Source organism: Miscanthus floridulus, chromosome 9, assembly GCF_019320115.1.
Source record: "Miscanthus floridulus cultivar M001 chromosome 9, ASM1932011v1, whole genome shotgun sequence".
Classification (NCBI taxonomy): domain Eukaryota; kingdom Viridiplantae; phylum Streptophyta; class Magnoliopsida; order Poales; family Poaceae; genus Miscanthus; species Miscanthus floridulus.
The window spans coordinates 121675301-121689402 of NC_089588.1; the positions used below are offsets into that span (position 1 = coordinate 121675301).

The 14102-nt window shown below is 50.4% G+C and overlaps 1 protein-coding gene across 1 annotated transcript; it reads left to right on the top strand.

The window, feature by feature from the left end:
* The first annotated feature begins 3996 nt into the window (after positions 1-3996).
* Positions 3997-4548, top strand: LOC136480772 (uncharacterized). Its single transcript, XM_066478228.1, has one exon. The coding sequence runs from the start codon at positions 3997-3999 to the stop codon at positions 4546-4548; it is 552 nt and encodes a 183-aa protein (XP_066334325.1).
* The last annotated feature ends 9554 nt before the right edge of the window (positions 4549-14102 follow it).

The following is a 14102-nucleotide window of genomic DNA, read 5'->3' on the forward strand; positions in this document are numbered from 1 at the left end:
TGTCCCAGGTACTTGAATCAGCATCCACCAACCTCTCATCGGCTGTTCCCCCCTAAAGAGCCAATTTCAGTTGAAACAACCGATGTTTCTAACAGACCTCAGGTGACAGAAGATGAGCATCTCTCTATTTCACCTCCTGATGCTACCAAGGTATCCTCCCAAGCCTCCTAATTTTATATAATTTTATTCTCTTCTAATCATTTACCTTGTCAGACTCTACCTAAAAAGTCATTTGCACAAGAACAAAGGTCTGATAATTTACCAGCTGATGATCATCCTGCTTACGCTAATGCCCAAACTATTGATTCCCCAGCTTAGCAAGCAGTTGATGGTAAGAAATTCTCATGTTCATCTATCATTTCATAGCAAACATAAACTGAAACACTCCTTGATGCTTGCAGACACTATCCCTAAAAACCCAGAGCCGATTCAAACGACTATTGGAAAAAATGCTGGCACATCATTGGCTGTTCCTTCTCTTCAACTAGAGCCTCTTCTAGAAAAGGTACTGTGTTTACTTCACCATTTATCTGGTTATCAATTGATTCGATCCTCCTAAAATTTTTTCCTTTGCTCATATATAGACACTTAATTCTCCAGTTCTGTGGCAAAACCGCCCGAAATAGCCCACTTATGGAGGCGCTCGTCTTCCACCAGACACTAAGCACCCCAAAAGCACGCTACAGCGTGCGGTATCCGTCGGCACACCCCAAGGGAGAACCCGAAAGATCCACATTTTTTCCAAGGATCTAATAATGAGAACGAGTTACAATACCAGTCCATTTCATACATCAGAGTTTCTTAGAAAGTACATTATTACAATACCAAATACCAGAGTGCAGAATAATAAACAACGGAATTTAAAAATATACATCTAACGATAGGGACAAGGATCTGTCTGAGCCAACCAGAAGAATCATCCACACAAGGTACTTCTCAAGCATCACCTACAACAGGGGTAAATAAACCCTGAGTACACAATGTACTTGCAAGACTTATCCGACTAGTGGGAATAATTTCACGACTCCAAGGAGTATGATAAGCTTTATGGTTTGCTGGTTTTATTTTAGCAGAAAGCAATACTAATAGTGAGTCCTTATTTATGTATTATTATTATCAGTCATATTAAGTTATCATCTAGCCAGTCTATATAAACACCTGTTCTACTTTCAAGCAAGAGTTGAGCAATCAGTTCCATTTCTTCTCCTTTCCACTTTTAGTTCATACTACGGTGCTAAACCGCAGACAAGCCATACCGGATCGCCTAGTGATTCACGAATGAATGTGCCCAGCTAGGTGCCCCAAAAACACACGCCCCGCTTGTACCCCGAGCACAAACGGGACCAACCCATCACTCTCCTATCCTGGGTGTCCAGGTCCTGTCCAAACTGGGACTCCAAGCCCCCGCTACTGAGTCCCGGACTCAGTGCGGTGCAAGGACCTCCTCCACCAAAAATAAAACCATGACAGTCGGTCTGAAAAGAGCTGGATCCACGACAAGAGAGCAACAAGTCTTCCAAGCGCCCATACCCAAGTATGTGGTCGGGACAATATATCTGTGACTTGCCTAGAGTCATATGCAATGAACGGTCCTTAATCGACACAGACAGGGAAAAAGTGTAACCGAGCTATGCCCTATTGGCCGCAGGACACAACCCTTTACACCCACTAGTACCCAAACCCTATCCCTGCCTGATCACCATTTACCTTTACCATTTTATCATGAGTTATCATGTTTATCACCTACTTGTGAGTAACGGTAGGTTACAACGCTACCAATATCCTGAGCATAGCAGCTACTCGACCTGTACCAGTAGGACTCATAGGTAGATATATTTATGCATGTAGTTTTCATAAAATGTCTGTAACGTAAATGCACATCATATATATATCAGTGATCATTTAAAATAAGGGTTATGCACCGGGGCTTGCCTTGGGCAGGCGACGGGTTAGTAAGGTCAGCACCAACAGGCTCTGGGGCTCTCTCCTGCACGAGGATCTCCTCCTCGTACTCCTCGATCACCTCGTCGTACTCTGGCTCGTCGACGGGCACGAAGTCTACCAGCTCGTGATCTACATGCATGAAATGACGATGCAATGCTTAGGAATACAACAACAGCAACTCTTAAAATAACAATACATCGATTTAACAACTAAGCTAGTGCTACCGACCACGGTGCTATGCTATCTGACAACAAGTTTGAAATATGACATTCATTATTATTATAGCAACTACAGATATTCTTACTCCTAATGCTGATTTACGCTATATACGATAAAGCAAGGATAATAACTACTTTATTTAGCAACTCATTCTAAGGCTACAAAATTTACAGCAAGTACATAATATCCTGGTGAACCTACTGTAAAATTTTTAAAGCTAAAACTATTACCCATTTGGCACAAAAATTCTTACAACACTAAGCTAACTAATATTAAGTTTTTCTATTTTGACTTCACGAACCTAGCATCACAACAGCTAACTATGAACTAACTACACTCAACAAGGTGGGGACAGTTGCGCAGCCAGCTACCTAGCGGAGCCGAGGGTGCGATGAAATGGAGCATAGTGCTGCGGTCATGGCGAATTGAAGGAAACGGGGTCCCGCCGGCCATGGCAACAGCGTAAACAGGGGAGCTTTGGCCCGGCTTGGTTCGGCCCGGCTGTGGGTGTCAACGCAACATACAAGCACGCACAACAATGGGGGATAGCGGGACGTCCTCTAGGCAGCTATCTGCACGGCCGAGACTGCAAGCCGATGAGGCTCGGCACGGCGTCGCAGCGGGCAACGCCAGACAAGGGAAACACAGTGCAAAGTGACACCGAGGTGATGGGGAGCAGGCGGTCGTCTCACGCACGTGCCACCACGGTGAGCCAACGGAAGCAGTGCCGGCGTGGCGACGTGCAGCATGCAGCGCGGGACCCGGCGCACTCCCATCTAAAGCAGGGCAGGGCATGGCACGGCAGGGCTCGGTCGGCGTCCTGGACGCAGCACGTCAGCCGCGGGGCTGTGACCCGCGCGTCAGCGAGTGGCAGCCGGCAGCCGAGGCAGCAGCGCCAGGGCTCCGCGCGTGAGGTGCAATCACGGCGGTAGTGAGGATGCGGCCGGTGCTTTGGCGCACGCGCGCTGGGCGAGCCAGCAGCAGCGCCAAGCCGAGCAGCGGCGATGGCCGCGGTCAGCACGCGGTGGCAGGCGGCTTTGGCACGCAGCGCAAGGGCCGTGCGCGTGCACAGGCATGGCAGTGGGACGTGACCGGCGCGGCAGCGCGCGTTGGCAAGCCAGCAGCGGTGCCGGCCAAGTAGAGGGTGGTGACCGCGCCCAGAGCTAACCGACGCGCCGTGCACGCATTTTTAAGCAGCTTAAAAAGTTGTACCCGATGCTCCAAACGCCAAACTAGTTGTTCAATGCTCAAGAGGGTATGTCAAGCTACCAACTGAAGTCATGACATTGCGCTACTTCCTAAGCCGATCGCTCTACAAAAATTGCCAAAAGCGGCTTCGTCAACCCCTTTTTAATCTTACGCGAAAAGACTTAACTTTGAACGGTTACTCGTCGAAATCCAATTTAGACCTACTGGGCATGCTAGCTAACGAACCTCGTCCTCGACCGCGCATATTTCATCGTCGCCTACGAAGTACATACTACAAACTCATCAAAGTTCGCATAAACTTTCTATAACATTTTCGCTCGATAAAAATTCGCACAGAATGCTAAACAATATTAAACGACACGAAATGTCACATTTGTTTCGTGTTTCCGATGAGCGTTTCAAGTTATGTACATTACTATATTACACCCATCCACAAACAAGTATGATGCTCATGCAGTGTTTTAGCAAAAATAGTACAATGTAACACCGAGGGTGTTACAAGCTCTATGCTACTCCTTCAACTTTGAAGAATACATAGATGAAGGTGAGATTAGCTCATCAGCCACCTCTCTCCAAGAGACTTTATCAAAAAAGACCAGAAATCGGCTAAGGGACATATTGCCAATGCTTGAGAAGGATATAGCCGATTTGGTCCAAGATGTAGCTCCAATGCAAAGAATCTTCTTAGCTATCAAGGATAATTTGTCCCCAGATCTCATCAAAGCTTTGACACCTTTATCCATCATTGAAGATCAAGCTCCAAGGGTGAAAAGGTCTCAGAGAAACCTAGCCGATCACGAAGCTTTATTGGCCAAGAAGAACTCCAACAAACAAGAGGCCAAAGAGCTAGCACAGCTAATAGATAACTTAAATAACTCCTCCCTCAGGATCGAACCAGAGCTGAACCAACTAAAATCCAAGCGTGCAGAACTCAAGAAGGAACTGGAGAACATGAAGGCTGCCATCGATCGCCATGAGTCCAATCTGACTCAAATACCCAATGCCATTAAACAGAAGAAACAGGAAATGCTGGTCAAGGTCAAAGAAGGTAAAGCCATCCGCAGCAACCTCAAGAACATCCCTGGATCAGCCGAAGAAGACAAGCAACAAATCGCAGAAGTCGAAGCTATCCGGCTAAAAGCATTGAAAGTAATCCAGGATGTTCTAAACTTGTAATCTGCATACCAACATTTGTAATATATATTTTTTGTGGAACCATGTTTTCTGTTGATCTATTGTATCTCTTAGCTTGGCTAAAGAACTGATTTGAAAATAGCCAATTCTAGACCTCTGACTTTAATCCAATTAAGTCTAAAAACACGGCCTCCACTAAGAAAACTCCTCAATCTTCCATCCACAGTTATCAATGCCGCATTCTCTTCGGCATTAATGGGGCGACGCTTCGCCTTCTATTAATTGCGGTTGCCTTTTGCATGTCCTGAGATATCTACTATCTCGCTTCATGGCTATAAATACCAACCAAGAGTCCTGGCCTCAAACACAAACATCTCGTAACTATTTCTATTCCATGCACTTCTCCACCTTCACAAACCTTGTAGCAGTTCCTTTCTTCCTCCACAATCTAAACCAGCACCCAAAGATATTGACAGGCTCATGAAAGCGCGCCATATATGTGAAAGCACAGGCGAATCGGCTAAAATAGCCGATGCATGCATAGCAAACAAACAGAGTACATATCTCGACCATGAACAGAACCACTAATCGATAATCTCTAACCCAAAGTCTTACCAGTGAGATTCGACCGGATCGATGCAACTATAGTAGTGTCATTAGATTGGATCTCATTAACTAGTGAGTTTATTCAGGATTAAAACATGTCTTTGAATGCACACTATGTTTGATTAGAATAGAGATAAAATAGCTGATCTAGCAGAATCAAGTCATCAATCATAAGATTCAAAGCGTGATCGGACTAGAAGACGACCAATTGTGATGATATGATGCCGATCTATCTCTATCTCAATCAGGTGATTTGTTATAATTAATGGAACATTAATTATAACAAGATCGATAACTAGTGAATCAGCCAAAAACAGCAATGAAAATCTTACTAATCTTAGCAGATTTGATAACCGATGAATTGTATTAAACAACAAGTTGTTTAACACAAGATCGATAACTTTGATCTATATTATGATTCATAAGAGATCAATCAGCTGATACAGCCTTACCAATAATGATACAGATCGATAACTAACTTATATTATACTCGTAAAAGATCAATCAACTGATGTAGCTTTACAAGTATGATACAAGTCATGACGGTACTCACAGACAAGCCGGAGGTCGATCGGTCAATGCAGCCCTGCTTATTGAAGAACTCGTCGAGATCTACAGTACTCCTACTCCTAAGGGTTGGCGTGAAGTCAGAAAAGTAATTGTATTGATTGATTGTGAGTTGTCTCTTACAATAACCGGGGTCCAATATTTATACCCGAAACCTAAACATGAATCCTAATCAAATACGACTCATTATAATTCTTGGAACAAAAGAAAACATTCCTAAAATAACTTGGACCATAATCTTTTCCTTTTTCTAGAGTCCGACATATTTTTCCCTGACTCCATCTATACATAGTCCATCGACGTTATCTGTTGATGTCATTTATAAAATAGCCAATTCCAACACTACCTCAAAACCAGCCGATATCGATTCACATCTGATTGATTCCTTGATGATACAATCTTAGAAGCTTCGAGTTTCCTCTTTCTTCTTTCCAAATTTTGGTGTAAACATAGTCCTCCTACAAGAGCCCTCTCATGGTGGCGTACTACCAGGAGCTACGCAAGCTCAAGGACAAGTTCCGAGGGATCGAGTTGCATCATGTCCCTTGAAAGGACAACGACGCCACCGACTTCCTCACAAAATTGGTGGCCAGACGAGGACTATCTCCCGATGGGGTCTTTGTAAATGACCTCCATGAGCCGTCTGCCCACATACGAGAGGATCTAACCTAGACGGGCCTCGACACCAATCTGGCGCTCGGGGGCTCCGACGCCCCGACACTGCCTGACCCCGACCAAGCGCTCGGGGGCTCCGACCCTGACGCCTCCATGGCGGCATCGCCGTGATGGCACATGACTTGGCTGACTGGAGAGCGTCACTGCTTGCCTACCTCCTCGAGGAGGTCCTCCCACTGGAAAGGACTAAAGCGCGATGAATCACTCGACGCACCAAGATGCTCATCGCCATTGGTGACGAACTTTACAAACAAATTCCATCGGGAGTACCCATGAAGTGCATTCCGACCGACTAGAGGAAACAACTTCTCCTCAAAGTTCACGCCGGAATCTATGGACACCACATGGTCCTGAGGTCACTGGTCAGGAAGGCCTTTCGCTAAGGTTTCTACTGGCCCACCGTGCTACAAAACATGGAGGAGGTTGTTCACTAGTGTGAAGGATGCTAGTTCTACGCTCTATAAACTCACCTACCGGCGTAGGAGCTCTAGACCATCCCCATCACCTGGCCATTCGCAGTCTAGGCCCTCGACATGGTCAAGCCCCTCAAAAAGAACCCAGGTGGTTTCACTCACCTACTCATGGCGGTGGACAAGTTTACCAAGTGGATCGAAGCGAAGCCCATCACCAACATCCGCTCAGAAGAGGAGGTCAAGTTCTTCCTCGACATCATCTATCAATTTGGTGTCCCAAACTGTATCATCACCGACCATGGAATGAACTTCACCGGCAAAAAGTTCCTGGACTTCTATGATGAATACAACATTAGGATCGATTGGGCCTCGGTCGGGCACCCGCGGACCAACGGTCAGGTAGAGCGGGCCAACGGCATGGTCCTCCAAGGACTCAAGCCTCGCATTTTTTACCAGCTCAAAAATTATGTCGGGTGATGGGTCACAGAGGTCCTAGTGGTCCTCTTGAGCCTAAAAATGACCCAAACCAATCCACAGGGTTTACCCCTTTCTTCTTGCCGTAACGAGCTGAAGAAGTGTTACCATCCAACCTTGATCATGGCGCCCCAAGAGTAAAGGCCTTCGACTGAGCCCGAGCCATTGAGCCTCAGCAGGACATGATCGACCTACTCGAGGAGGCATGGGAGACAGCCATCATCCACTCCGCTCATTACTAGCAAACCCTATGTAGGTACCACAAGAGAAAAATCCAAGGGAGGACCCTCGAGGTTGGTGACCTCATACTCCGGAGGACCCAGTCGACCAAGGACAAGCACAAGCACTCTCTACCATGGGAAGGATAGAACACGATAGCCAAGGTGATCTGACAAGGTGCCTATCGGCTGAAGGACAACGACAGCAACATCATAACCAACACATGAAACATCGAACAATTACGTCGTTTCTTTCCCCAAGCTTGGTTTTACCACTCATTTCCATTCAACGCTTGCTCCTACAGCACCCCAGCCTGAGCACTCTCAGCCTGGGTCGCTCGGTGGCTCCACGGGGGTGCAGTACCACCCCCTCCTTACTATCGTGCAGTCAAGTGTTTCGCCCAAATGAAAGGGCATCCTGTTCCTTCGATTACCCTATGAAACTTATGTTTTAGCCTCCTGACCGATCAAACCCCGCCACGACCTACGATTACGAGCAGTTGAGCCTCACGGGCCATGCCTGGGTTCTAAAGGTTGCAGCCTATGGTCAACGGGCAAGTTTGAAATGGAAAAGGACAAAAAACAAAATTACGCAAGGGTAAAAACAAGGGCGAGCGGGACAAGCTCCCCCTCACGAGTGATATTATCACAAAAGAACTTAAAATGTTCGCACGGGGGATCCCCCATGAATTCATCTTTATACAAAGACTAACTACTTTTATTAAATGCTATTTCGGCCCCCGGTCGTGCCAGCTGGCGGTAAGGCTAGCGAGGATGAAGGCGCTACAGTTGTGGCTGGGACGACGCTCGGCTCGGTTGCGGGCGGGATGACGCTCACTTCCAACCTGGTCTCTGCCACTTCAACAAGAGGGACAACACCCTCCTGGCCCATGCCTATAGCCTCCGTTGAATGGTGAGACTCCATCACCCACTATGCGATGGCCTACTCAGCGACCGACTACGCGTGCGGTACCAAGCTCTCCCCCAGCGCCTAGATCTCATCCGTGCTCCACCCACTGGCGTACCCTCTATAGATGGCCGCAAAGTCCAGGGTGGGGTAGTGGGTCACCATCAACGTTAGCACCCCCGATGCCCTGAAGAACATGCCGTTAGAGATGAGCGCCCAAACCTCATCCGGATCTCTACGAGTCAGATGGCGAGCGCGCTGGTGCTCTGGCCTGACCCGAACACCTCAGCGATCACCATCTGCACCACATTGTGGAGTTGGTCGAGCTCTCCCTTGAGAACCGCTCGCTCCTCTAGGGACTAGGCCAGCACCTCCACCCTCTGACCGACCATCACTTGGACCACCCCTAGCTCCTACTACAGAGAGACGACATTTAAACCCAGCTCTAGGAATAGATGATCGAGTCAGTAGCCTAGAAAAGAAGGATCAAGACATTGACCAAGGGCACGAAAGATACATACCAAGGTGGAATCTTTCACTAATAGCAAGCCCCTGCTCTTGCTGGGTCACCCTCTCCTATAGCGTGGTGACCTCCTGCTCTGACGATAGCACCCGTTGCTCGATGTCCACTGGGGCCTTCCGTTTAGGCTCTAGAGCCTCTAGGCACTCCCTGAGCGCCTTGGTCTCCACCAAGCGGGCCTGCACCGCATTGATCTTTTGCTCGGCAGCAGTCACCCACTCAACCATGCTATCATCCTCTTGGGCTCCCATCACCAGTGACGCCTAGTCTTGGGACTCACGGCAGGCAACTTCTAGCTCACGACTGAGCTCATCGACCCACTATAATGCCGCCGTGTCATGCTCTAGCCGACCGTGCTCCTCCCAAAGGAACTAGAACTTGAGGCCCGACATCCTCTCCAAGCCCTATGAGACAAAGAGCAAGCGCGCTGATATGACCATTGAAAATCAATAAATCAAAGACAAACACCAAGATCGCAGAGAACTTACCTCGGCGATGCATGGCAGGTCGACGAAAATGGCCCGATGGGCGAGCTTGACCCTCTCCAAGGCCTCCTTGAGCCCCGTCACGGTAAGGTCGAGGTCAGACTCCACCGATAGCCTTCTCTGCCAGAGCAGGTCCCAAAGCTCCCCCTCTTCCCATCACGAAGGATGAACCGGACCTTTCCTGGCTCACCTGGCTGGGGCCACACCAGCTCGTAGGTTGCCCCCGACCCACCGGAAGATCTAGCCGCCACAGTGCCAAGTGACGATGGGGTCATCGCCCGCTCCTGGGATGGCGGGATGACTCGCTGCACCACCCCAGTGTCATCCTCGCTGCTGGAGAGGATGTCCACCACCGGGACACCGTAGCTCAATAGCAGTGCCTCTACCTCCATCTCGACCGTGGCTCCTCCAGTCGCATCCAACTCCAACCAAGCGAGCAAACCAAGCACCCCTCTGCCAGACGAGATAGGGAGCCCAGCATCCCTCCTCTCCTCCTCCATGACCAACGAGGGAGGGACCACCAGTCACTGCTACCATGGGCCTCGCCGTCGTCATAGGGATCACCATCACCATGGCCGCCGCCATACTCACGACCATCGGGGAAGAAGCAACCCCAATCATGTGGGGTTGGGCTACCACCAGCGTGTTCCTCCCATCGCTCTTCATGACCCGCTATAGGCTGGGCCTCCAATCTATGTACGGGGGAGGTGGGGAGATCCCTAGAGGGGCCAACGGTCGGCCGCTGCAAAACAAGTCACTAAAGCAAGTTAGTCATGCCTAAAGAAGCTTAATCTTGTGGATGAAGGGAAGCATGATCACATACCCAAACAAAAGAGGCTTGAAGGCCTGACCGGCTGACGATGAGGCACCGGACGAGGATCGCTTGGAGGTCACAGCCCATGCCCCCTCAGGTCAACCAAGGGTGGGGGTGACCCGACAAGCCCCCAATCGGCCTGCGAACGGCCACGACCGCCAGCTCATGGCGAAACCACTAGAGCAATTGGTGGGGCATCTCTCTGCCCGGGGCCATGCGCACGCTAACCCCAAAGGCACAGGTGGATGGTCGCATTCCCCCGACCGACTGGTGCACTCCATCACGCTTGGTGCAGGGGCTGTGAAGCTGGTGGCATGTCCAAAGGGTAAGGCGACCGCGCTCGCTTCGCCTCCCGGTCATGGGCTGCATCCACGCTAGCAGCACACTTCATTTACTCCAAGGCATCCGAGCACGTTCCTATACCGTGCCCGCCACCGATAGGCACAACCATGGGCTTACGGCGCTCCACCGAAGTCGTAGTGGCACCCCCATCCTCTTCGCCTTCCGAAGAACTCGCGTTGTCACCTGATTTTGTGGGTCATCCGACTCGAGCTCCTCCCCCACATCCTTCCAGCGCTCACCGTAGTGGACCCAGTGACTGATCTCCCGGGCCTTATCAAACTTCCTCCGGGCCTCCGTGGCCCTTTTCTTCTTCTTCTTGGCAAGTCCAACCTCCCTCTAGGCGGCTTGCCAAGCTGTGCCTTCTACCCCTTTTGGAAAATGCGGTCAGGACCTAAAGCGTTCAAGCCCCTACGAAACAGATGACTCAGAATCGATTAAGAGATCAAAACGAAAAAGGAAAGGGTCACAGGAAAGAAATGTACCAAGTCAAACTGCTTCGTGGCATGGAAGGGTGCGGGCGTCCCATCGAGGGTCGCTTGTTGCCCCAACTGCAACACTCGATCAAGACATCCCTAGACGTCGCTCTCCGACAATTCCTCTGGTGACACGTGGTCGAGATCCGTCGCATCGGTGTACTCCCACATTGGTCGTGTTCTCTCAGCCAATGGCGCTATTTGTCGATGGAAAAAGGTCTCGAAGACCCACAACCCACTAAGGCCCTCCTCCACGTGCTCCCATAGCACCGCCTCAATGGTCTCCAACCGGTTCTGTTGACGGGAACCAGGACCCCATGTCCAGCTATCCTTCTTCTCTGGCCTCCCTCAGTGAACTTCAGGAATGGAGCCTCCACCGGGTTCCTAATATAGAACCACTCACCGTGCCACCCCGATTGGAATCATTGGGGGAGTACGATGGGTAAGGAACTGACAGCTTGGGCTGCTTCTGTAGGGCAAACCCACCAACCGAAGCGGCCCCAAGCGCTTCCCCTTGGATAGAGTCCACCCGCTGAAGATCCATCAGAAAAGATCCACGTGCGGCTCCATTCCGAGGAAGGCTTCACAGACAGTGACAAAGCCAGCGATGTGTAGCACCCCATTAGGATTAAGGTGCTACAACTCCAAGCCCCACTCATTGAGAAGCCCACGCAGGAACCAGTGCGTGGGATACCCAAGCCCGCGCTGATGGAAGGCGAGGAAGGAGATGACCTCATCGGCCTAGGGTTGCAGTACATCTTCCCTGGGCTCGGGAGCCCTCCAGTGCGCCACCTCCTTTGACGGGAGCAGTCCCTTCTCTGCGAAGTCGGCCAGCAAGTCCACCCGCATGTTGGTGGGCCGCCAGTTTGACTTAGCGCACTGTATCGATGAACGGATCTGTAAGATCTCCCTCGCTCTACCCTCCACTCTCCTAGGAATCACCGCGGTGCACGAAGATGCTTGGCAAAAAGAAAGAAGGGGAACCAGTAACAGTTGAAGAGAGGTGGAGAGACGAGAGACAAAACCTCCCCCTTCCCCCTATTTAATGGGGAAGGCTATGCGACGAGATGCGGTCTTACTGACAGGACGAGGCCTGGCTGATGGAATGTGGCCTGGGTGGGACCAGCCCACTACGGCAATAGGGGCACGAGAAACATGGCACGACCACATGTGAATGACCCTTTGCCTTCCTAAGTAGGGTTTAGAGGGGCCCACCAATGGAATCTCCATCGAGGATAGGCCAGCGGGCCACCTGAGTCGATCGGACGGCTCGTTCATCTACCGAGAGATGGGTAAGGAACAGTGGAATGCCACATGAGGGGCATGCCAATCCGGTCACGAACGATGGATCCGGATTCCACTCGGACATACCCAACAAGAGCTCTCCGAGCCCATCACTCGAGCCATCGAGGTAAATGGCATCAGCTCGACCCCTCCGGTTGCGAAAACCATGGATGGGGCAACACCTGAACACTCGACCGAGGTAATTTTATGAACCCCCCATTTTATTTCCCAGTGCATGAGCATTCATTCATCCATTTCATGCAAGCATACATTCATTCATTCATCCATACATTCGTCTCATACATATAATCATTGCATGACAATGCTTCGCGTTGCGTCACGAAGCATAGCGGTTCATTCAAAATGAGCTACGACCAACCAGGATTTGAAGGCTAGCCCATGAAGGGCTCGAGGCCGCCTTGCGTCAAATAGAGCCAGGGGTGAAAACATAGATGAGCCCTAGCGGCCTTCGCCTGACCTGCTCAGAAGCAGACATGGTCATATCGACCTTCTCGTTCGATCCTAACCTCGAGCCATGCCCACAGAATCTCCAGAATGGCTCGGGCATCTACTGTGAGGTGGGTTAAGGTGCAATAGAATGCCACATGAGGGCTATGCTAACCCCATTATGAACAACAAACCCAGATTCCACTCGTACATACCCACTAGCGAGCTCACCGAGCATGTCACTCAAGCCATCGAGTCAAGTGATGTTTGCTCAACCCATCCGGTTGCGGAAACCACGGATGGGGCAATGCATGAAACTCGACCGATCCCAACTGAGCCCAACAGAGCTCGGGGGCTCGGGCCACCAGATCCCAACTTGAGAATCCAACCGACTACATGGGTCATGGTTGGAACGCACATGGGCGAACGCCCCAATCGGTGGGGACACAGAAGTCCATGACCTTAGAGAGGTTCAGCGTTTGACTGACTCCCCAGTCAGCCGTAGGCTCAGGGGGCTAGACCCACCGGGTCCGCTCGCGTGAACCCAACAGAAGATGGACTACCGATGTGTCCTCCCCTCATTGGTTGGGCGCCTATATCCACTCGGCGCGCCTCCGCGGCCTTCGCCGGTCTTCTCCTCGGAGGCTGGGCACCAATATCCACTCGGCACGCCTCTGCGGCCTTCGCCAGTCCTCTCCTTGGGGGCTGGGCACATAATCCTACTCGGTTACCCTATGCATCACAACAAACCAAGGGAAAAACACTAAAGTTCCAATGACAACCTACCTCCATGGCACAACGGGAACAGGAAACATATAGCAAATATAAACTTTCATTAAGCTAAAAATAGGAGCCCTAGGCTTTACAATATCACACAAAGCTTGTGTGAACAGCCCTGGGACTACTCTACACCTTGGAGCAAGAAGCGAGACAAGGGAGCCATGCTCCTTCTCCTCCCTCGGCGATGCCCCCGTCCTCTGATCCAGCATCCAGGACGGGACCCGGTCGGGACGCACGATGCTCTCTCCTTACGATAATTCTTCTAGCATCGTGGCCCCCGAGCATGCCCAAAGAGGCTTTAGGGGGAAGGAGCAGCTGGGCTCCTATTACAAGAAGTCTTCTAGCATCAGGAGGTATAGCTAAAGCTACCTCCAGCAAAGAGCAAAAGCCTCAAACCAACTAGCGCTATAACTCGAGCCATGAGGACTCTAGAGGCAGAGGCAGCTCTATTTATAGCCAAGCAAGCAAGCTACCATCCAGGAGCACTATAGCACTCGCTCGTGACTGGACAGTAAAAGTGCCTCAGCGCAAGATGACAGCACAGTATCCCCGTGAAGCTGATCCTTATCATGAATCCGAGGCCAGTACTCA

Bases quoted from the DNA above. Each gene is read 5' to 3' on its own strand.
- LOC136480772 (XM_066478228.1), top strand. From the start codon at position 3,997: ATGCTTGAGAAGGATATAGCCGATTTGGTCCAAGATGTAGCTCCAATG.